The following is a 21,504-nucleotide window of genomic DNA, read 5'->3' on the forward strand; positions in this document are numbered from 1 at the left end:
ATGGTTGTCTTTTGGCACGTCTTCCTTGTCAGCAGCACTCAGCAGACAGGACAGTAGGCTCCAAGCACTTGAGACAGGCATCATTTTAAGTGAAAGAGAGGAGCATTTGCCATAATTGAACATAACAGTTTGCAGAAGAAGAAGATGTTATTCTAGGTTCTTTCTTTCTTTCTTTCTTTCTTTCTTTCTTTCTTTCAAAAAAAGGGATTCCCATGATACACTGAAACTCAGGCGCTTACTGCACTGCAGTATTTTACCATTCTGTACTCATTTATTCAATCCAACCCCCTACCCCCACCTCATATACATGCGCTTCGTTATATCAAACACAAATGACAGAATCACAGCTTATAAGGGCACAACAGAGTGCTTTGTATCAGATCAGACTATTTGCCTAATATTGTCTGCTCTGACTGCCAAACCAATTCAATACAGTGGAACCTCGGGTTAAGAACGTAATTAGTTCTTGAGGTCTGTTCTTAACCCGAAACTGTTCTTAACCTGAAGCACCACTTTAGCTAATGGGGCCTCCTGCTGCAGCTGCACCGCCGCTGCACGATTTCTGTTCTCATCCTGAAGCAAAGTTCTTAACCCAAGGTAATATTTCTGGGTTAGCGGAGTCTGTAACCTGAAGTGTCTGTAACCTGAAGCGTATGTAACCCGAGGTACCACTGTACGTACCTTGTTACACAGATGCAATAGTTACAACATATAGAGTGCAACAGGCTGAATGGTAATGTATGTAACAAATTTCTTTACTGGTTACTTCCTAACATACGAGTCCAAGATGTACACCATATACAACCCTTAAGCAAGGTATATAACCTATTCAATTAAATCCAATGCAGATATATTTCTTCCTTTCTTAATACACTGGCAGCATCTCTCTCTCTTTTTTTTATAAATATTTATTGAAATTTTCAAAAAATAAAGAAGAAACAAAAAAACCATTAAAAACACATAAAATTTACATTTCTTACTATCAATAACCAATTTCCTTGACTTCCCCACACCTCCCCTTCTTGTATTCCAGTTCCAATTTTTAGCTCAGCAAGTTCTTGTCCCCAAACTTTACCTTATTTTCTTTAATTCATTTTAATTAACCAATTTTAACTTATAAACCTCAATCTTTATACATCAGTACTTATTCTTAAAAATCTTTTTCTAGGGTCGACCCCAATTCCCTGTGGTTTCTGAGGGTCCCCGCGTCGCCGCCGCGGCAGGACCCGACCCCTACTAAGCCGATTCCCTCCAGAGCTCGGAGGGAATCCGCCATTAGGCGATGGCGCTAACCCGGAAGTCCACACTGGCAGCATCTCTCCAGCACCTCAAGCAGAGAAAGATCCATCACACAATCACAGGAGGCTGACCACCTTCACCCTTCATCGTTACCCATCCTGATGAAGCTACACAAGCCAAACCAACACAGGGCACTTCCCCTGAAGAAAGGTGTATCCAGAGCAAATCTGGTGAGTTAAGCAACAGAACCGCACACCTTCATTTATGAGTGTGACCAAGCCTTGGCAATGGTGCTACAAGTGGCACAGGCAATGGGAGCCTGCAACAGTCCTGCATTGAGCCATGAGAGGAGACCCAGGCTAGGCTATGGCAGACCTAAAGGCCTCCCAGGCTGTCGGTCTCCTCTCCAGCATGATGCTGCTGTCTGCTACTTGGCTCAGGAAACTAGAGGCAATACCGTACCAAGGTAATTCAGCAGTAGTGTGTGGCAGAGCCAACACAAAACACCATTGGCCACCGTTACCTTGGGGCAAGTTAAACACACACCTGAGATTTAATAGTTGCAGTGGGTCATATAGAACTGCAGGCAACATTCTGAGCCTTAAGCAAAAATCATGATCGATAATAGATAATAGATAAAGAGAAGTAGACAGATAGATAGTAGATTGATAGATGCAAGTGTTCCTGTTTCCCACAAAACCTTGGAATCCCTTTCATTTTTGTTTCTCCCTCTATCAGCAATGGCTCCTTTGGTCTCCCCAGATGTGGTCACCTTCCTTCTTGTCACTTGGTCCTTCCACAAAGTGGTACCTTCCAGTTGTTTTGAGCTACAACACCCATCAGCCCCAGCTGTTACGGCCAAAGTTAAAAATATCTAGAGGACATCAGCTTGGGAAAGGCTCTCTTCCCCAACTATTGCTGTTGCAGATGCCCACTGGTTTCCCTAAAATGCTTAACTTTAGGTAGATCATGCCCTATGGTATATTTTTCTTCTTACATGTGACTTTCTTTTCCCTGAACAGGTCTTCTTTTTGGATATCATAAAGGGATCTAGCTAAAATTTGCATTTAAAAGAAATGTAAATCTCCATGTGCGTACACTACAAAAACAATTAAACTGTGTTCAAAGTGGCAAGAATTTCATTTTCTGTCTCATTATGTGTGAAAATGGGTTATCTATGTTATATAACAGACCCCGAGTGAGAATAACATTTGTTAATTTCATGCTGCTCCCAGGAGTTATCTGCCTACGTCAGGAAACTGCATTGACCGTCAGAAATATACATCTATCTTTGGAACCCATCTACAGATTGAATTGCAAGTGCCTGTGATACAGCTGCTAAGAGGTTATGTCTGGCCAGGACTAAGCAGGAAAGCTTGAATTGCTCTTGGCTCAAGGCAGTGCCATTAAACCCCTTGATTTCATAAGCACCAAATTCCATCATTAATAAAACAAAAAGGAACGCTATTTGTTCTCCTGAGTAAAAACACAGCCTGTGTGAAAAACATTCTGTTATCAGAAATTCAATACCTTTGGGCTTGAAAACTGCATTCGTACACACACACACACACACACAACATGCACAGTTATCTTAAATTTGAAGAAAACATTGTCAAAAACAATGTCAGTCTCCAAATTTTATTTGCTCTTTCACCTACGTATTGTTTTGTTTTCTGCAGCATCTTTGTTTTGTTACCTTATTATTTTGTAAGCTACTTTGAAAATGCCTTAACTTGTAAAGTGGGTTCATAATTTAAATGAATGAATAATTGAATTGGGGCTTTCTGGTGAAAGTGAGTTAGCGCTCAGCATCACAACATCATGAAAACTGTACTATACACTGCAGAGGAGGAAGGGCAAAATCAACAGGTTCCAATAACGGCCACATTCAGGAGATCTCAGTAAGACAAGACATGAACAAATCCTGTGCTCCCACATGCGAGTGCTTTGCTCCTGCCATCATACAATCAAGGGGCAGAAGGGGAAGGAAATCCAGCTCCAACTGAGCTGCTCAGCCAAGCCGTGACCCCCATTTATGGGTAGCTGCCAGACCTGAATGAAGACTAGCCAGCCCAGGTCCACCAGCCAAGCCACACACTCTAGCCTGCCTGTGATTGGTCTATTCAAACGGGCAGGCTTCCCAGGGGCCCATGTGGCCGTCAGAGGAAGGTGAAGAAGAAGAAGAAGAAGAGTTTGAATTTGATATCCCGCTTTATCACTCCCCTTCAGGAGTCTCAAAGCGGCTAACATTCTCCTTTCCTTTCTTCCTCCCCCACAACAAACACTCTGTGAGGTGAGTGGGGCTGAGAGACTTCAGAGAAGTGTGACTAGCCCAAGGTCACCCAGCAGCTGCATGTGGAGGAGCGGGGAATCGAACCCGGTTCCCCAGATTACGAGTCCACCGCTCTTAACCACTACACCACGCTGGCTCTCCAATGGTCACAAGGGGCTGTATGACTGCCCAGAGCAGCTGGGCTGCGCTGGACCACAACTGCCAACTCATTGGATCATTTTTCTTATCCAATATGATAAAACTATGGTTATCGCCTTCTAATCAAGGCAGGTTATGAAGCTATGGTTTACAGCTGGCTTAATAACGGGTCTTCTTCAGAAGCTGCTAACCATTGTTTCCCAGCTTGGAGAGACTCCTGGCTTGTGTGCTTGGCTGTACAAATGGAAGAGCGGAGCAGCTGCATGCAGAGGAACAAGACTCATCTCGGCTTATTATGATGAGATGCAATAATCTGAATGTAGGACCAGAACTATCTTTAGCAAGTGGCGCAGTTCCCCAAGGTGGCGGAGGATGGGGGACAGGGAGCTGTGGCAAGATGGTGGAGGACAGAGCTGTATTATAAAGTGCAGCCTGTCCTGTGTGCTCAGTTAGCCTTCTGCCCTCAGGTATGGTGGTAGATGCTGCCCTATCACCAAGTTCAGAGGCAAACTGTAGTTGCCTGTGCAGCTGACTCTTGAACTTGCAGCAGGGGAGACGGCCATCTTGTTTTTCACCTCAGGCAGCAAAATTTCTTGGAACTGCCCTTGCTGAATATGGCCGCTCTGTCATTCCCTCCAGCCCAGAAACAAGAAAGCCAGACAACTACAGCAATTATTATATATATATATATATATATATATATATATAAAATCTTTGAAGTGAACGACTGTTATTAGACTTTAAGCCTACAGGCCAGGCCTGTCTTCATTTTTACCTGAAAGTGCTTTAAAAAAATAGTAAATGCGATTATTATGAAGCAAGCTGTTACCATAGAATATAACAGGAATTGATTTTCTTTTTTTTAATAAAAGAAGCAAATAAATGCAGAGGAAGGTCTGAGAAAGCTGGGATCACTGAGCATTACGGTATACATTCTTAAAGGCTTGCATTTATTGATTATTTTTACATTAATATATATTCCATTAGTAGGAGCTGCACATTTCAACCACAAACTAGCCTTAGGTATTTTCCCACCTAAAGTAAAATAATTATGCTCCTATTTTGGAGTTGCTGCTGTTGTTTTTAATAGCACACAAGAAAATAGAAACTGAAGGCAGAAAAACTGTGCCCCCTCTGGAATCCCTGCACAAAGAGACTGTTTTGTATGGACTGGCGCTGTGGGTTAAACCACAGAGCCTAGGACTTGCCAATCAGAAGGTCGGCAGTTCGAATCCCCGTGACAGGGTGAGCTCCTGTTGCTCGGTCCCTGCTCCTGCCAACCTAGCAGTCCGAAAGCACGTCAAAGTGCAAGTAGATAAATAGGTACCACTCCGGCGGGAAGGTAAACGGCATTTCCGTGTGCTGCTCTGGTTTGCCAGAAGCGGCTTAGTCATGTCGGCCACATGACCCAGAAGCTGTACGCTGGCTCCCTCGGCCAATAAAGCAAGATGAGCGCCACAACCCCAGAGTCGTCCACGACTGGACCTAATGGTCAGGGGTCCCTTTACTTTTACTTTATGGAGCTGCTTCACCAAGTATCAGACCACTGGTCCATCTACATCCAGTCTACTCTGATGGACAGCAGCTCTCCACAGTCTCAGGTAGGACTGCTTCCCAGAATCCACTGTCTGAGATATTTCATTCCCCATTCAGGGATGGGGAGCCTGTGGCTTTCCAGGTGTTTTGGCCTCTGATCCCCACCAGCAGTTCAGAGGAAAGTGGAGGTTGGACTTCAGTACCTCCTGAAGGCCCACAAGTTCTCCACACCTGCTTCAACTGGAACTACTGAAGATTGGACCTGGAGCCCATCACCTCCTGGCAAATAGAAGGGGAAGAAATGGAGGCAGTGAGAGATTTTACTTTCTTTGGCTCCATGATCACTGCAGATAGTGACAGCAGTCACGAAATTAAAAGACTCCTGCTTCTTGGGAGAAAAGCAATGACAAACCTAGACAGCTTCTTAAAAAGCAGAGACATCACCTTGCCAACAAAGGTCTGTATAGTTAAAGCTATGGTTTTCCCAGTAGTGATGTATGGAAGTGAGAGCTGGACCATAAAGAAGGCTGATCGCCGAAGAATTGATGCTTTTGAATTATGGTGCTGGAGGAGACTCTTGAGAGTCCCATGGACTGCAAGAAGATCAAACCTATCCATTCTGAAGGAAATCAGCCCTGAGTGCTCACTGGAAGGACAGATCCTGAAGCTGAGGCTCCAATACTTTGGCCACCTCATGAGAAGAGAAGCCTCCCTGGAAAAGACCCTGATGTTGGGAAAGATGGAGGGCACAAGGAGAAGGGGATGGCAGAGGACGAGATGGTTGGACAGTGTTCTCAAAGCTACCAATATGAGTATGACCAAACTGCGGGAGGCAGTGGAAGACAGAAGTGCCTGGCATGCTCTGGTCCATGGGGTCACAAAACAACAACATGGCGTGGAAAGCATCGCCACTGAGCTATGGGCCATCCCTTTCATGTTGTTGCTTCATGGTTAGTCTTTCCCTACCAGGTGCACAGGAAAGAGTTGTTCTCCTCCTTGCATATATGTAACAGAGGATGGCCTGCAGGCACATGGTGCCATTGTACTACTGAAGCTAAGGAGGCCTGGCCTTTTAAGCAACCTGGATGGGAAGCCATCTGGGAGCCATATGTGAGCTGCTCTGCAGATCAAGAGCAGGATATTTCTTTTTATCATAGAAGTAACTCTGCTTAACACAATGTCCGTAGTTTCCTCTAGGCTTGATTTCAGAACTAAGCTGGGAAATGTGGGTGTGAAATATCTTCACAGTTCATCGGGGGCACCAAAAATACAAACACCTAATAAGCCTGTAGTCTCCCAGTTGGTTCCCCATGGCGGGCAATTTCCTCACACGATAAAGAGGCAATGATCTGTGAAAGTGGATTAGGTGATAAATAATTGCGCCGTTTCAAATCTTCAGGTTAATCGGGTGCATCTGCAATTATCTGGTGAACTGTGTTCATGTGTGAATTCAGCCTTTAAATGGGTTTCTAAGACGTCCAGGATCAAAATGTCAGTCAGTCATTCCAGCATTTAGGAATAAGAAAATTAATCCATCACAGCCAAAATATGACAGTTTTGAATCCTTGGGGAAAGAAAATAGGCTATTAAAGAACACACAAACCCGGCAAAGCTTCCATTTCTCTTTCTTCCCTTTTATTGATTCCCTATATTTTTCTAAAACTGGTGTTAAAATGAATTCCTTAATGCAACGGTGTACTATTTCAACACATTTTTGTGGATTGAACCCTGAGCACCAAACAACAGAAGGGGGCTTTGATCATAATACCTTATTGATAAAATTACTACAAGCAAGTATAATTGCATGAGAGACCAGAAGAAGAAGAAGAAGAAGAAGAAGAAGAAGAAGAAGAAGAAGAAGAAGAGGAGGAGGAGGAGCAGCAGCAGCAGCAGCAGCAGCAGCAGGAGGAGAGTTTGGATTTGATGAGGTGAGTGGAGCTGAGAGACTTCAAAGAAGTGTGACCAGCCCAAGGTCACCCAGCAGCTGCATGTGGAGGAGCGGGGAAGCGAACCCAGTTCACCAGATTACGAGTCTACCGCTCTTAACCACTACATCACACTAGAACAACTGGCAAAGTCTCCACTGTCAAATCTCTGGGCAATCTTCCATCAGTAAAGAGTAAGGGCCAATTCACACAATACATTCTTAGGCGCGTACTTAAGACAATTGAAGTGCACAACCTATAAAATTAAGGTGTGAATACAGTAAGTGTGCATCATTCAAGCACACTCAGAAGCGAGTGGCACAGATTGGGTGTTTTCGTACTCTTCTACCCTTGCAGACATCATGTGAGCAGCTTGGTTCTTTCGAGCAAGTGGAAGGTGACTTCATTAGGGAAGGCTGCCTCACATTTTAAGATCCTACTTCATAGAATCATAGAATTGTGGAACTGGAAGGGACCCTGAGGAATATGCAGCTGTCCCATACAGGGATGGAAACTACATCCATTGCATTATCAGCACCACACTCTAATCAATCTATCCGGGCATTCAAGAAAGAGGCAGTGAAGTTGTCTTTTGCAGGTGGGGGGGTCAATGGCAGTTCATATTTCCTCTCACACCACAGAGCCAAGAAAGAAATTCAAGGTGGGGTAGGAAGGTAGTTAAAGTACCAAAAAATAAATACACTATGGAGCTAAAGTGTTGAACCAAGTGCTGAGCCAAGATTCAGCCCGGGACTTCAGAGAGCTGAGTTCGATTCCCACGCAGCCACAAAGTCCTCCTGGTAACCTTGGGCCAATCACAGTATCTCCCAGGGCCAAAGAGAGGGTTAAAAAAAGGAAGGGAGAACTCCCTGAGCAACCTAGAGGATACAAATGGTATTCTAAAGATCAGAGATGGGGACACCCTATAGACATTGTTGGATTCCAGCTCCAATGAGCCCACATGGCAGGATCTGGGGTGGTGGGAGTTGTTGTCCAACAACTGCAGAGCCACTGGTCACCCACATCCTTGATGGCATTATTCAGGTGTGTTTATCTCTCTTTAGTATACTTCACAGAATCCAGGGCTTAGGATTTAACATTAAGAAAGGTTTCAGGACCAAGATGTTGTATGAGCCCGGGGGAGGGGTGGGATTTCTTTTAAAAAATTTTAAAAAGCTCAATCCAGCTGGTGGTGTTTCCAAATGACTCTTAAAAACAAAGGGTGATTGCATTAGTTCAGGTGCTTGCAATGGCTTGATAGAATGTTTAAAGACTTTGCCAAGGAAATTATGTCAGCAGCTAGGCTGCTGATATAGATAGTTCCCTGGAGCTCATTTCTGTTCGCAGGCAGCAATAACACGAGTTTTTCAGCTCATCATCTGCAAGGCCTACTTCGTGCCTCTGCATTCGGCAGCCCTTTAATCATCGAGACTCGCCAGGCTTCGTGTCCCCAGCAGGTTCCCCCTCTCCTGTTATGCATGGAAAGCAAATAAACTCCGCTTGCTTTCATTCAGGGAACGAAATAATGGGGAAAACAGTTTGAAGTCAGAACTCCAATAAAAAGCCGGGCAGGTCCAGATAGCTCTAATTGAGGGAATGTGGAGCAACTACATCAGTATTTCTGATCTCTACAAGGTAGAGGCGTAGGGGACTGCAGCCTATGATGACCCCCTGACCTGTAGGAAAGGGGTGTGGGCTGGGCAGGGTCCCAAGGACCAAAAAAGAGAGGCACAGATGACTGCATATGGCCCCTAGGCTTGAAGTTTCCCATCGCTGCCTCAAATGCCTTCACATGGGGTGGTTGTTGTTGCTGGGATACCGATTCCTTGCAAAGGGCTGCATAAATTTCAGCCAGGGGCCACACTTGGCCTCGGGTTGCCCACCTTCTGAAGTTAATGTCTAGTTATGGCTCAGGACCGCAATACCTCAAGGACCGCCTCTCTCCATATGAAACTACCTGGACCCTCTGAGGGTGAAAAGTCCATGAAAAGTCCAGAGGATGGCCACACAAGTATGGGCATTTTCCGCAGTGGCTCCCTGCTTGTGGAATGCTGTTGCCTTCATTATACATATTTTAAAGGTAAAGGTACGCCTGCCCGTGCGGGCCAGTCGTGACCGACTCTAGGGTTGCGCGCTCATCTCACTCAAGAGGCCGGGAGGTGGCGCCGTCCGAAGACACTTCCGGGTCATGTGGCCAGCGTGACGAAACTGCAACTGGCGAGCCAGCACCAGCGCAGCACACGGAAATGCCGTTTACCTTCCCACTATAAAGCGGTACTTATTTATCTACTAGCACTTTGATGTGCTTTCGAACTGCTAGGTGGGCAGGAGCTGGGACCGAACGACGGGAGCTCACCCCATCGCGGGGATTCGAACCGCCAACCTTACGATCAGCAAGTCCTAGGCACTGAGGTTTTACCCACAGCGCCACCCACGTCCCGAGTATACATATTTTAGGTGACAGGAAAAGGCTTTCCTCTTTAACTAAGCCTTTGCATGATTAACATCCGATGCCCTTTTAAATATGTTGTGGGAGGTGGATTTATTGGTTTGTTATTGTTCTTATTTTTATTATGTATGTTGTGTTTTCTTTATACAGTCATACCTTGGTTCTCGAACGCCTTGTGACTTGAACATTTTGGCTCCCTAATGTTGCCAACCCGGAAGTAAGTGTTCCGGTTTGTGAACTTTTCTTGGAAGCCGAATGTCTGACATGGCTTCCGACTGATTGCAGGAAGCTCCTGCAGCCAACTGGAAGCCGCCCCTTGGTTTTCGAAAGTCAAATGGACTTCTGGAACGGATTCTGTTCAAGAACCAAGGTACGGCTGTACTGTAATTTCATGCTGTGAAGCGCCCTGAGATCTACAGGTATATGGTGATAAGAAGAAGAAGAAGAAGAAGAAGAAGAAGAAGAAGAAGAAGAAGAAGAAGAAGAAGAAGAAGAAGAGACAGAAGGAAAGAAGGTCACCATGTAAGCTTTGCGCTCTGTAGACAATCTACCTGATCCATAATTCCAATGGAAACTGCTTTGTTATTGAACCACCTATGCTTCTGGTTGGTTGGTTTTCAATTAAAGCGACACCAGCAGAAAGAAAAATGGGGAATTAAAAAATTATTTACCTGCAGCGACAGTTCACTTGAGGTTAGGTCTAGAATCCCTCCGTCTGAAAGGCGGGAGCGGTACTGCCCTGCTGGAAATGGCGAGTCAGCTTTTTGAAGTCGATCCTCCAGTTTGCTTTCTGTGCTGGATGCCTCGGGGTGCAACCCATCCATTTCCATAAGGGTGCAATGTCCATTTCCCTGCTCAGTCCTGGAGCTGCCTTTGCCGCTTTTGTTGCCTTTGCTTTCCTTGCCCCCAGGAGGAGTTCTGGTGATGACGCCAAACTTTCTAGTCCTTTTGCCATTTTGTGCTGTCTTCCCGCTGGGCTCCGAGGTAGGCCGGGCTTTGGGTTCGTTGCTGCTGCTGTTGCTGTTGTTGCCGTTCGATGGAGGAAGAGGGGCCTTGCGCTTGATGCGACGCAACATGATCAGGTAGATGAAGCCGCCATTCCAGCACTGGTCAGCAAGGTAGCTGCAAGAAATGAAGGAGATGCACACATTAAAAACTCCCCGTTGCAAAATGCTGTGTGTTAAGCTCTCATGAAAGTCCTTTATGTTGGAGGGAATGTCAACAGAGGTTCATATTTCCTTATGTGGTGAGAATGTAAGCCTGTGCAATTATTTTGGGAAACGGTCTTTGAAGAAGTCTCTTCTATTACAAGACAAGATGATACAACCTGACCCAAGGCCTGCTTTATTAAATCTGTTTATAGATGACCATAATAATTTACTGCTTAAGGACCAACTAACCTTTTCCACATCTGCAGCTAAAAATGTATTTACACAATATTGGAAAACAGCTACTAACATACATACCGTAATGTTCTATGGCAGGCATAGGCAAACTCTGGCCCTCCAGATGTTTAGGACTACAATTCCCATCATCCCTAGCTAACAGGACCAGTGGTCAAGGATGATGGGAATTGTAGTCCCAAATGTCTGGAGGGCCAGAGTTTGCCTATGCCTGTTCTATGGCATTGGCTGAGATGCTCTATGGTCATGGAACGTAAATCTGACGGAAAGACACAAATCATTGGGCCCAAACTAAGGGTGCTGGGAGTGTGGCTTCCAGCAAGCCTTGGAAAACTAACACTGCATCGCTTTTTGAAGACAGCACAATGAAGCTCGTATATTAAATCTCACCTCCAGTCATTAGATGCCCAGATGCCAATTGGTTTATCATAATGCTTTTCTGTCTTATCGCCTCAGCTGCTTCGTCAATAAAACGAGATAGTAATAATACGGACCTATTTTACAGGGTTGTTATAAGGTTTGCAAAGCTAATGTTTGTGAAGCACATTGAGCTCTTAGGGAAAGTGTTGTGCAAAATCTAAATATAATTTCTAAGACTTATTTGCCTAATTGGGGAAGTAGGTTCCTATAACTGTGCTTATCTGCTCAGAGAACCTGAGGCTTGTGTAAAATGTTGAATTCTCTGGCTACCTGTAGACTCCCCAACCTGCACATTCCATTTGCTCAGCCCATGGTAATCCAGGTTTTAAGAGTTCTGTGAATAACATCAGAGACGTGCTCCTGCATGCAATCAATTTCTATGAAAGATTTAAACATGTTGACACCACGGAACAAATGAGATCCCCTGAACAGCATTAAGTAGGACCAAAGCTGTATCACTTCAGGCAAAGAAAATCCCAGCAGATCTTAACAGGCAGGAGGAAGCCAAGGTGTTGAAAGAGAATGGGTGGTATGGCCCTTGTGAAGAGCCTAAACACCAGGCATGGGGGACCTTTGGCCCTCCAGGTGCTGCTGAACTACAACTCCCATCAGCCTCAGCAAGCATGGTCAAGGCTGATAGGAGTTGTAGTTCAACAATATGGAGAATCCATAGTTTCCCACCCCTGCTAGTTGCAGTGCTAAAGCAATAGGAACATGCAAAGCTGTGTTACAGGCCCCATCTGCACTATATATTTAAAAGCAGTACCATACCACTTTAAATAGTTACGACTTCACCCAAAGAATCCTGGGAACTGTAGTGCTGAAAGTTGTTAGGAGGCCTCCTATTCTGCTGATAGAACTTCAGTTCCCAGAGTTCCCTGGGAAGAGGGATTGATTGTTCCCACTTGAGAAATTGAAACTTGTAACTTTATACATCCAAAGCAGGCATTCCAGCCCAGAACTATGGTTCCTCCACTGAAATGACGTTTGTTTGTTTTTCTTACAAATCAAGCCATATATAAAATGTATCTATCATCTATCTATCTATCTATCTATCTATCTATCTATCTATCTATCTGATTACTATACTGCCTTGCACCTGAGGATCACAGGGCAGTTTAGCATATAAAAATACATAAGACAGCTACAAGCAAAAACAATGCTCCCCCAAAAAACATACAGTTAAATACACCATAAGGTAAAGGTTCATTAGGTCCAGTCGTGACCAACTCTGGGGTTGCAGCGCTCATCTTGCTTTATTGGCAGAGGGAGCCGGCATACAGCTTCCAGGTCATGTGGCCAGTATGACTAAGCCACTTCTGGCGAACAAGAGCAGTGCATGGAAACACCGTTTACCTTCCCGCCGGAGCGGTACCTATTTATCTACTTGCACTTTGACATGCTTTCTAAGTGTTAGGTTGGCAGGAGCAGGGACCGAGCAACGGGAGCTCACCCCGTCGCAGGGATTCAAACTGCCGACCTTCTGATTGGCAAGTCCTAGGCTCTGTGGTTTAACCCACAGCGCTACCCACGTCCAATAGACCATAGATTGTTTAATTAGCCAAAAGCCTGGGAGAAGAGGAATGATTTTGCCTGGCACCAAAAGATATGCAATGAAGGTGCCAGGCGTGTCTCCCTGGGGAGAGCATTCCACAAGCAGGGAGCCACTGCAGAAAAGACCCAGTCTTGTGCAACCACCCTGAGAGTCACAGCACTCTGCTCACCTGAAATCCCCAGCAACCTGCATTCTGAGACATCCAGCCTGCAGCGGCGCAGGTGGGACCCCATTGTGGCTATTATCCTCTAGGAGAAGGATGCTTCTCCACACTGCTTTCAGGTGCCCCTTCACATCCCATTGACTTTTCCCGCCTGGTTGGGGCAAGAGACGGAGTTCCACGCACCCAACTCTCAGCGCAGCGGCTGAGACTGGATGCCGCAGCGTCATGCAAACAGCGGCTGGATTCAATCAAGTCTCTGTTCCGTTCTGGCAGCCAGGAAGCCAAACAGGACCCCAAACCCCACTTTTGGCAGCTTGTAAAGTGCTTGAAACCAGCCAAGCTTTCAATGAATCTGGCCTCAGAGTATTCAGAGGGTTTTGTGTTTTATTTTTCAGTGTTTAAAATCCAAATACCATAAGGATTTCAGTTGGGGTTATACGGGAATTTGCTACGCGGTTCACTCTGTATATGTTCCTCTCATTATTAACTTGGAAGCCCCGGGCTCTCATGGAAAGCTATTTATTTTTCAGTGCTGCTTTCATATTTCAAGGCGGGCTTTTTGTTTTGTTTTTGTTTTTGGGGGTGGGGAAGAAATGAAATATTATTGCTAACCAGATTTCAGTTGAGCTGAGATATTGAAAACAGAAACTGCAATCACTGCAGTAGAACTGGAATATTCACTTCAGTTGGCGATGGGTGGATTCAATTAAAATCCTTGACATTAAGAAGCTGGTAACTGATTCCACTTAACCAACCAGTTCTTAGTACTTCTGAGTCACTATGCTAAATCATTATACCACAGATTCTCTAACATTTCTGCAGTTAGTCTCATTAGTACAGGATTTCAACACTACTCAGGTGGTTCTCTGAATGTAGCTGCGATGGGATTGGGCACATGTAGCCTTCAGCCCCAACCCCAAAGAGAGAGAGGAAACCCCAAACCACCCAATGAGGGCTTAGCATGCTCAATGTCATGGACGGGTTGGCTGTAGAGGAATGGTGGGAGGGACCAGCTGGGGAACACCCAGGGGAAGAAGGCTCAGAGCCCAGGGATTGATGGTGGGACAACAAAGAGGGCATTGAGGGAGAAGACTGGGGGGAGGAAGTGTTGGAAGCTGAAGAGGTAACAAGACTTAGTGAGCTGGGAGAGTCTGTGGCAGAGAGAAGTCTGGAAACAGCTGAAACAGGAGAGGAGGAAGGGCAGGAAGCAGAGATGAATCCATCCCACTCCCTTGACCTCTAATTTGGAACTACTCTGGGACTAAACTTGTCCATGTAGCATCACACCATATAGATGGATTTATATCTTTCACCACAGCCCTAAGATAGGCTGTGCCAAGCCCTGGACTGGATGTAAGCAAGCAGAAAGATAGTCTTGTGTGTGTGTGTGCGCACGTGCACACACACTGACTATAGGTTGGAGGGACAGTCCCCCTGCTTGCCCTAATGCACTTGTGTCTGCTTGTCCTTTCACACAAAAATCCATTTCTGGTTTCTGTTCTCCTCACCCCCATTTTTCTTCAGTTTAATTTGCGGGGGAGACTCATTGGTCTTGTCAAACAACTGGGACCTCGGTGATCTACTGTGATCACCCAGAGTTCAACCAGTCTACCTTTCACCTACCTCTCCCTTAAGGGGGGCTGTGGACAGCCCAGATCACCTCCTCACCATGACATCATCAGTAATGGCCCTTGAGCTTGAACAAAGCATTCAGATGGTGCCCTGTGACTGCAAGGAGAGTCATACTCTGAGCTCATCCTTCATCCCACTGTTAGTAAGCACATTAGCTTTGTCATATTTCAGGTAAGGCAGGATAGTTGGCCTGAGTGGTATTCTGCTGCTCCTTCTGCTCCCTCCACCCACGCACAGCTCCAAACCACATCAGATGCAGCAAGTGCAGAGTTCACATCCAGCACCCTCTGGCTGGGCTTTAGGGAGGCAACATGACCATATTTGAGGCTCTGCTACCCAGAGCATTTCTGTATTGTGGTATCCTAGGAGAGCTATGCAAGCCATCTAATTCATGGTGCAACATGAAGCAACTGGCTCGGAATAGCATGGAGTATTTGACAGCCATGTATGGCGCTGACTGGAAACACAGATCAAACATGATATTCAAACTCTGCATTTACTGAAGTATCCCTGCAGGGAGAGAGAGCGGGCCCTGAGCTCAGTTCCAAAAACAGCACTGCCCACCCCCTTGGAAGCTGTCCTTATATACATCCAACACCATCCCTTGGCTGATACAATCTACACGCACTTTCGTCAAAAGTAGGGTGGTCAAACAAGAAAAAAATTACTGGGTGTTCGATGACACCCATCCTTCCCCTGTGGGTGTTTTGCAAAGGGTGGAGGTAGGGACATAATGGCAGACCCAAGTAATTTTGCCCCAAAGAACTGTAAAAATAAAATGGCAGGCATGTAATTAATTCTCCGGTGTCCCTTCACACCGCTTGTGTCATAGGGCTTGCATTTCAATCCCATGCACCAGGTCCCATCAAAACTTCAGTGACACATTGGGCTAGAATGTGCTTCACAAAGCAATTATTGTACAGTACAACGCAAGGCTATCACTGCCTCTCCTACATTCCACCCCTGGATCCCTTAGTATATCAGGCAGCTAATCCCCCTCAATATTCAGGGGGCATTCGGCTCCAGCCCGGCTCCTTGCGGCATTGCACAATTTCAGAGTGTCATATGGCGTCATATGCGTGATGTCAGGGCATTGTATGACATCACGCAGCATCAACACAGGCCCCCTCAATCCTTTTGAGAAAATGGCGCCTCTGCCTTAGTGAAATTTTATAGGCTATGGAGGATTGAAATAAATGCACTGACATGCGCAATCAGAAAGGGAGGTTTCTGTTATGTAAAGGGTAATAGGTACCCCTGCCCGTACGGGCCAGTCTTGACAGACTCTAGGGTTGTGCGCTCATCTCACTCTAGAGGCCGTGAGCCAGCGCTGTCCACAGACACTTCCGGGTCACGTGGCCAGCGTGACAAAGCTGCTCTGGCGAGCCAACACCAGTGCAGCACACGGAGACGCCGTTTACCTTCCTGCTATAAAGCGGTACCTATTTATCTACTTGCACTTAAGGGTGCTTTCGTACTGCTAGGTGGGCAGGAGCTGGGCCCGAACGACGGGAGCTCACCCCACCGCGGGGATTCGAACTGCCGACCATGCGATCGGCAAGTCCTAGGCACTGAGGTTTTACCCACAGCGCCACCCACATCTGTTATGGTACATCAGGCTATTTGTACCATTCCCTTTATTAATGATGCTTCTGCTATGAATGTTGTTATGCAGCCAGAACGGCACTGCCCGTAAACAAGATGGAGGAATCAGCAGGCTCAGCGGAATCCCCCAGTTTGCAGAAGTAACGAAATAAAACATTTTGGGAACTCCCCAAATCAGCATGAAGAAGACAGAATGCTGATAAATTCCTCTTGCATCATCAAAAGAGGGAACAGATGTGCGTAAAATTTATATGCATTCATAGAAACTAACAAATAATTGCTATAATTTAAATAGAAATACAGTATAACTCACCTCTCCCTACTTATGATTCTGTAACTTTAACCTGCATTCAGAACAGAGAGTCATTCAAAAGACTCCTTCAAACAGAGGACTCCCCGCCATAAAATCAGACACAGGCCCTCCCTATCAAGGAGTTATTTTTCAGTAGAGAGAGTCAGCCTTGGTAAGGAAGATCCTCATCTCCTTGATCAGTCACACTCCTTGGCATCTTCAACTCAACTCTTAGCTAAGGCGTCCATTGTGATGGTAGCACAGAGTTTGGTTTATTAATGAGGACATCTGTCTCCCACCCATGGCACTACAGTTAACATAAGGCCTCTGAAGATCAAGCCCTGAAAGGAAGATCTCATCAGACAAACTGGGACATATTCAGAAGGCAAAAAAAGTTATATTAAGCTCCCGTTTGGGGGCATTGTGCCACAACGCGAACATCAATCAGTTCGACTCAGCCAACCCTCCCCGTTCCCTTAAAAAATCACTGCACAGTCCAGACTGCCACTGTCGCACATCTCTCAGCTGTACTCATTTAATTGAAGGCTTTCAGGGTGGCTTCAAATAGTAATTTTAGTTGTCAGGCAGCTAAGTGGTTTAATTAGTCATTTAATGTAATAAATTCTTGCCTCCTCTTTCAGTTGCCATAAGGCTGGAAACTAGAAAAAGGTATCACAAACCTGTAAACTGCACTCCACACCCCTTCAATTAAAACAACCGCATCTCCACAGCAGACACTGATCTACTCTGCAAACCCCAAATCAATTTTTGATTTGAAACGCCCCCACCCGCATCAAGCTATGGAAAAGGTGGTTCCGAGACTTCACCGAGAATTGAAGAATCCTAACCCCTCAGGTAATTCCAATTCCCATGTCTCTACATCTTCTCAGAGAGAGAAATTGTAAAAGCTGCTGAAAGTTAGCTGTAGTAAGGGGCCAACTAGATGGGGCCTGGGAGACTAATTAAAATGTAATAATTAGCAGCCCTGTGCAGCTGTCAGAAAGATCAGGGAAGTGGCACTTTGGGCAAGGACGATCAACCCCTTTCTTCCCTTGCCCTCTCCCCCGTCTAAGTGACCCCCAACTCGCTTATAAAAGAAAAGGAGGGGGGAAGATGTGTGCCTTCTTCCACAGTGCTTTCAATTGAGGATCTCATCCAGTCTGCAATTTAGAGAAGGCACAGGAGCATACAGTATTTCTCTTCCCTCTCTCTTGCCCTGTTTCAATCACATTTGTGCGTGCCTTTCAGGATGCAGGGCCGGCCCGAGCATTAGGCAGAGTGAGGCGGCTGCCTAAAGTGGCTACAAAATGCTGGAAGATAGAACCATGTGAGTGACATGACCTGTTCTGTGCCCCCCCCTCTAAACTAGCCCCCAGTCCTTAAGTGAAGGACTGGGTAGAAGTAGGAGTCAACTGCCAGTTCGGTTAGCTTCAGGACATGAATGAGAGGGGATGACCTCTGCCTCAGGCAGCAAAATGAATTGGGCAGGCCCTGAATTGGTTTATCGTACACCACCAAATAACTGTAACTGTGAACCAACTGAATGGAGCTGTGTACAAGGTAGGCATGCCAAAGCCATACACCCTTTCACTTTTTAAAAAGAACCACCTTAAGGGGATTACTTTACATAGCCTCACAGCATTGGTACAGAACATGGAATGAGAAACTTTGGCTGTTTAGTTATTTCTGGGCTACAGCTCCCATCAGCTCCAGCCAGCACAGCCCATGATCAGAGATGATGGGAGCTGTAGTCCCAGGTTCCCCATCCTTGTTAGAGAGTATGCAGCAATAGGGACACAGGAGAACAGCACGGTGTTCTGCAAGGCTGGGGTTTGGTGTTATGTGGCAGAACATAACTACAGCAAGCATGGACAGTATCTTTCCTGGCAGCTGGGTGAGAGAAGGAGAAACTCATGTCTGTCTCCAAAAGGTATTTTGCGGGTGACAAATCTGCTAACATTTCTCCTTCCCATTGTTTCCTCCGATTTCTCACGGCAAAGAGGTTACGCCACATCCCTGAAATCTGCAACAGTCCAATAGCTTAAAGGGTTTCATGGCACCTCCAAGACTAGCAACCATATTGCGCCATGAGCTTTCATTAAATAGTCAGAGTACATTTCATCAGGTACACAAGGAAGTGGGTTCTAATCCGTGAAAGCTTAGGCTACAATAAAACTGTTAAGCCTCAAAGGTGTCACAGAACTCCTTGTTGTTCTTGCCACAATAGGCTAAAACAGCTGTTCCTCTGGAACCTGCCTGTGGCTGTGAAGTAAGTTCCCATTACCCAGCATGTTTTTACTCTCAACATCCAATTTCTTTTCACATTTAGAGAAGAGTAGTGGAGAACAAAAGACACAGGCTTGTTCCATCATGTTATATTGACCGCAATGAACACACAACCCGATATTTCGCAAGCGACTCCTCCAAGCTTAAAACTCTAGAGGCATTTTGGCTAGTAGCCACTCTTGGAGGTGGTATGCCAGTTCCTGGAGACCACAGAAGGAGAGAGGGCTGTTGTGTTCAGGCCCTGTTTGTGGGCTTGCCGTGGACATCTGGTTGACCACTGTGAGAACAGGATGCTATACTAGATAGGCCTCTGGGTTGATCCAGCAAGGCTCTTCTAATGTTCTTATCTCCTTATGTTTTCAGGTGATGAGTCAAGCTGCTTCTAGGATCAGTTGCATTGCTGTTCCGGGGAAGGTAGAAGCCCTGATCCCTAGATCTCCTGCCCCTTCTACATACGTATTTAACACCATTAAAAAAGACTTTGCTCACAGGGCAGCTGGGCAAAGTGAAGTGCCGTATTTGTCGCTCCATAAGACGCACTGTTTTCCTCCTAAAAAGTAAGGGGGAATGTCTGTGTGTCTTATGGAGCGAATGTGTGGTCCACCGCTGGCTCCCTTTCCGACGACGCCCCCTTGCCCAGGCCTTCATGGTTGAATGTTCTGCAGACAGAGGCTGTTTGTTTCCCCAGCGCCATGTAACTGGCTGATTAGATTATCTGTCTGGAAACTATAGAAATGGCTCCCTTTCCTTTCCTAAAGAAGCTGCAGAACTGTGAGTTGAACCCCATAAAAACAGGTTTTTTTCCCCTCTGCAAAGTAAGCTCAACAACTTTGAGCTGATCCTCAAAAAAATGGGGCTTTTCCCCTTTGCAAAAGAAGCTGCACAACTTTGAGCTGATCCTCAAAAAAACGGGGCTTTTCCCCTTTGCAAAAGAAGCTGCACAACTGTAAGCCGATTCCCCCCAAAACGGGGCTTTCCCCCTTTCCTCCTCTAAAAACTAGGTGCGTCTTATGGAGCGAAAAATACAGTACATGCAAGACCCAAAATGACCTCTACCTTAATTTGACCAGAGACACACAAATGTATTGGCCTAAAAAAAAAATATTAACAAAAAAATCTTGCCGATGCTGGAATGAAGTTATGTGGTGTTAGCAGTAATGTTATAAAGGAGTATGTAAATATGGTTGTTAACAGGTGAGAATGTAAAGTCACAACATATTAAGATAAATGATTAAGATAAAAACAAAGATGGAAAGGATTTGCTGAATTAACTAATTGAACTAGAATACAAAAAAGGGAGGTGTGAGGAAGTCAAGGAAACAAGTAAATGAAAGATAAGTTATGGAAAATTTGATTTGTTTTTAATTTTTAATTTTTCAGTTCTTTGTAATTTTTTGTTTTATTATTTTCTTTCTTATGTTTGTAATTTCTTGAAATGTTAATAAATATTATTATAAAAAACAAAACAAAAAAATCTTGCCATCACCCCACAGAGCTAAGGCACCCACCAACTTAATTTGACCAGAAGAAAAGTTAATGCACCAGCCCCACTAAATCCTCTTAGTACCCCATAACCTGTTTTGTTTTGCTTTCTTCTCTGAAAGTTGACCTAAATTTGCATTAGATATGCATGTGTTCACATATGCAAATCAAATGCAAAATCTGGGTCTGTGCCTCAAGCCTTTTATGTACCTGCCCAGGGCCCAGTCCCACAACCCCTTTTGGGTTTTCAGTGACATACAGGAAATGTGGATTGCAGTGCCGGTTGGTCGGCGGCCGCAGAACATGCAAGCAGCGGTCAAGGTCACCACAGGATTACTAAAAAAAAAAATGCCCGCCACAGGTTGTGAGGTTACCTCAAGCATTGGGGTCATTGTTAAGTGGGCAAGCTGGAGTGTGTGCTTTGATCACCCTGGCTACAACACAGTTGGCAGCAGTCTGCATAAATCCCCAAACATCTAATTCTGCCCTGAAAAGGCCCCAAGATAAAAAATGCTGTCGACTGAAAAATGCTGGACCAATAACTAAAAATAGCTACTCCCCACACCACACCACCCCTGCAATTGTTTGCACAGGTTTAAATTTGCACTGGGGTGCAAAGGAGACATAGAGAAGGTGCCCTTCTTATTGCTTCTAACTGTTGCCAAAGGACAAAAGCAATGGAAGGGAAAACAACCAACAAACAGAGGAGCATCCGTCTGTTAAGCATCACGCTATCTCGTTTCTGCCACACAGGCTGAGTGCTAATTGATGCTTGTCGCTGGCTGTAAATCAACATGCCTGCTTCGCTGGAACCCCTTTTGGATTTCCAAACTGGAGCCGAAGGATGTTTACTTATAACGACATTTCAGCAATTAATTCAATCTGTCAATTTCTGTTTCGTAGGGTTTGCAAGGACTCGGCAAAGCAGGCAACACCTGTTTCCACAGATAATACAGGCATGCTCCAAAAGCCAAATCAGCCGCTAATACTTTAGCCTCTGCAATAATTACTTTTAATGAATGAGTCATAGTACAGAGAAGCAGACAAACACTGCTCCTGCTTAGCCATGCAGGCTAGGTGCCTTCC

General features: G+C 45.4%; 1 protein-coding gene across 5 annotated transcripts in view; it reads right to left on the reverse strand.

Moving 5' to 3' along the window:
- Window positions 1–21,504, reverse strand: part of PDZD2 (PDZ domain containing 2) — a 169,084-nt gene that overhangs the window by 66,433 nt on the left and 81,147 nt on the right. For all 5 annotated transcript variants that reach the window (XM_053407578.1, XM_053407576.1, XM_053407577.1 and 2 more), the window contains exon 2: window positions 10,252–10,702. In XM_053407578.1, coding sequence (XP_053263553.1) covers window positions 10,252–10,702 — 451 coding nt within the window. The remainder of the gene's footprint in view (window positions 1–10,251; window positions 10,703–21,504) is intronic.

The sequence above is a fragment of the Podarcis raffonei genome, chromosome 11 (genome assembly GCF_027172205.1).
Source record: "Podarcis raffonei isolate rPodRaf1 chromosome 11, rPodRaf1.pri, whole genome shotgun sequence".
Taxonomy (NCBI): domain Eukaryota; kingdom Metazoa; phylum Chordata; class Lepidosauria; order Squamata; family Lacertidae; genus Podarcis; species Podarcis raffonei.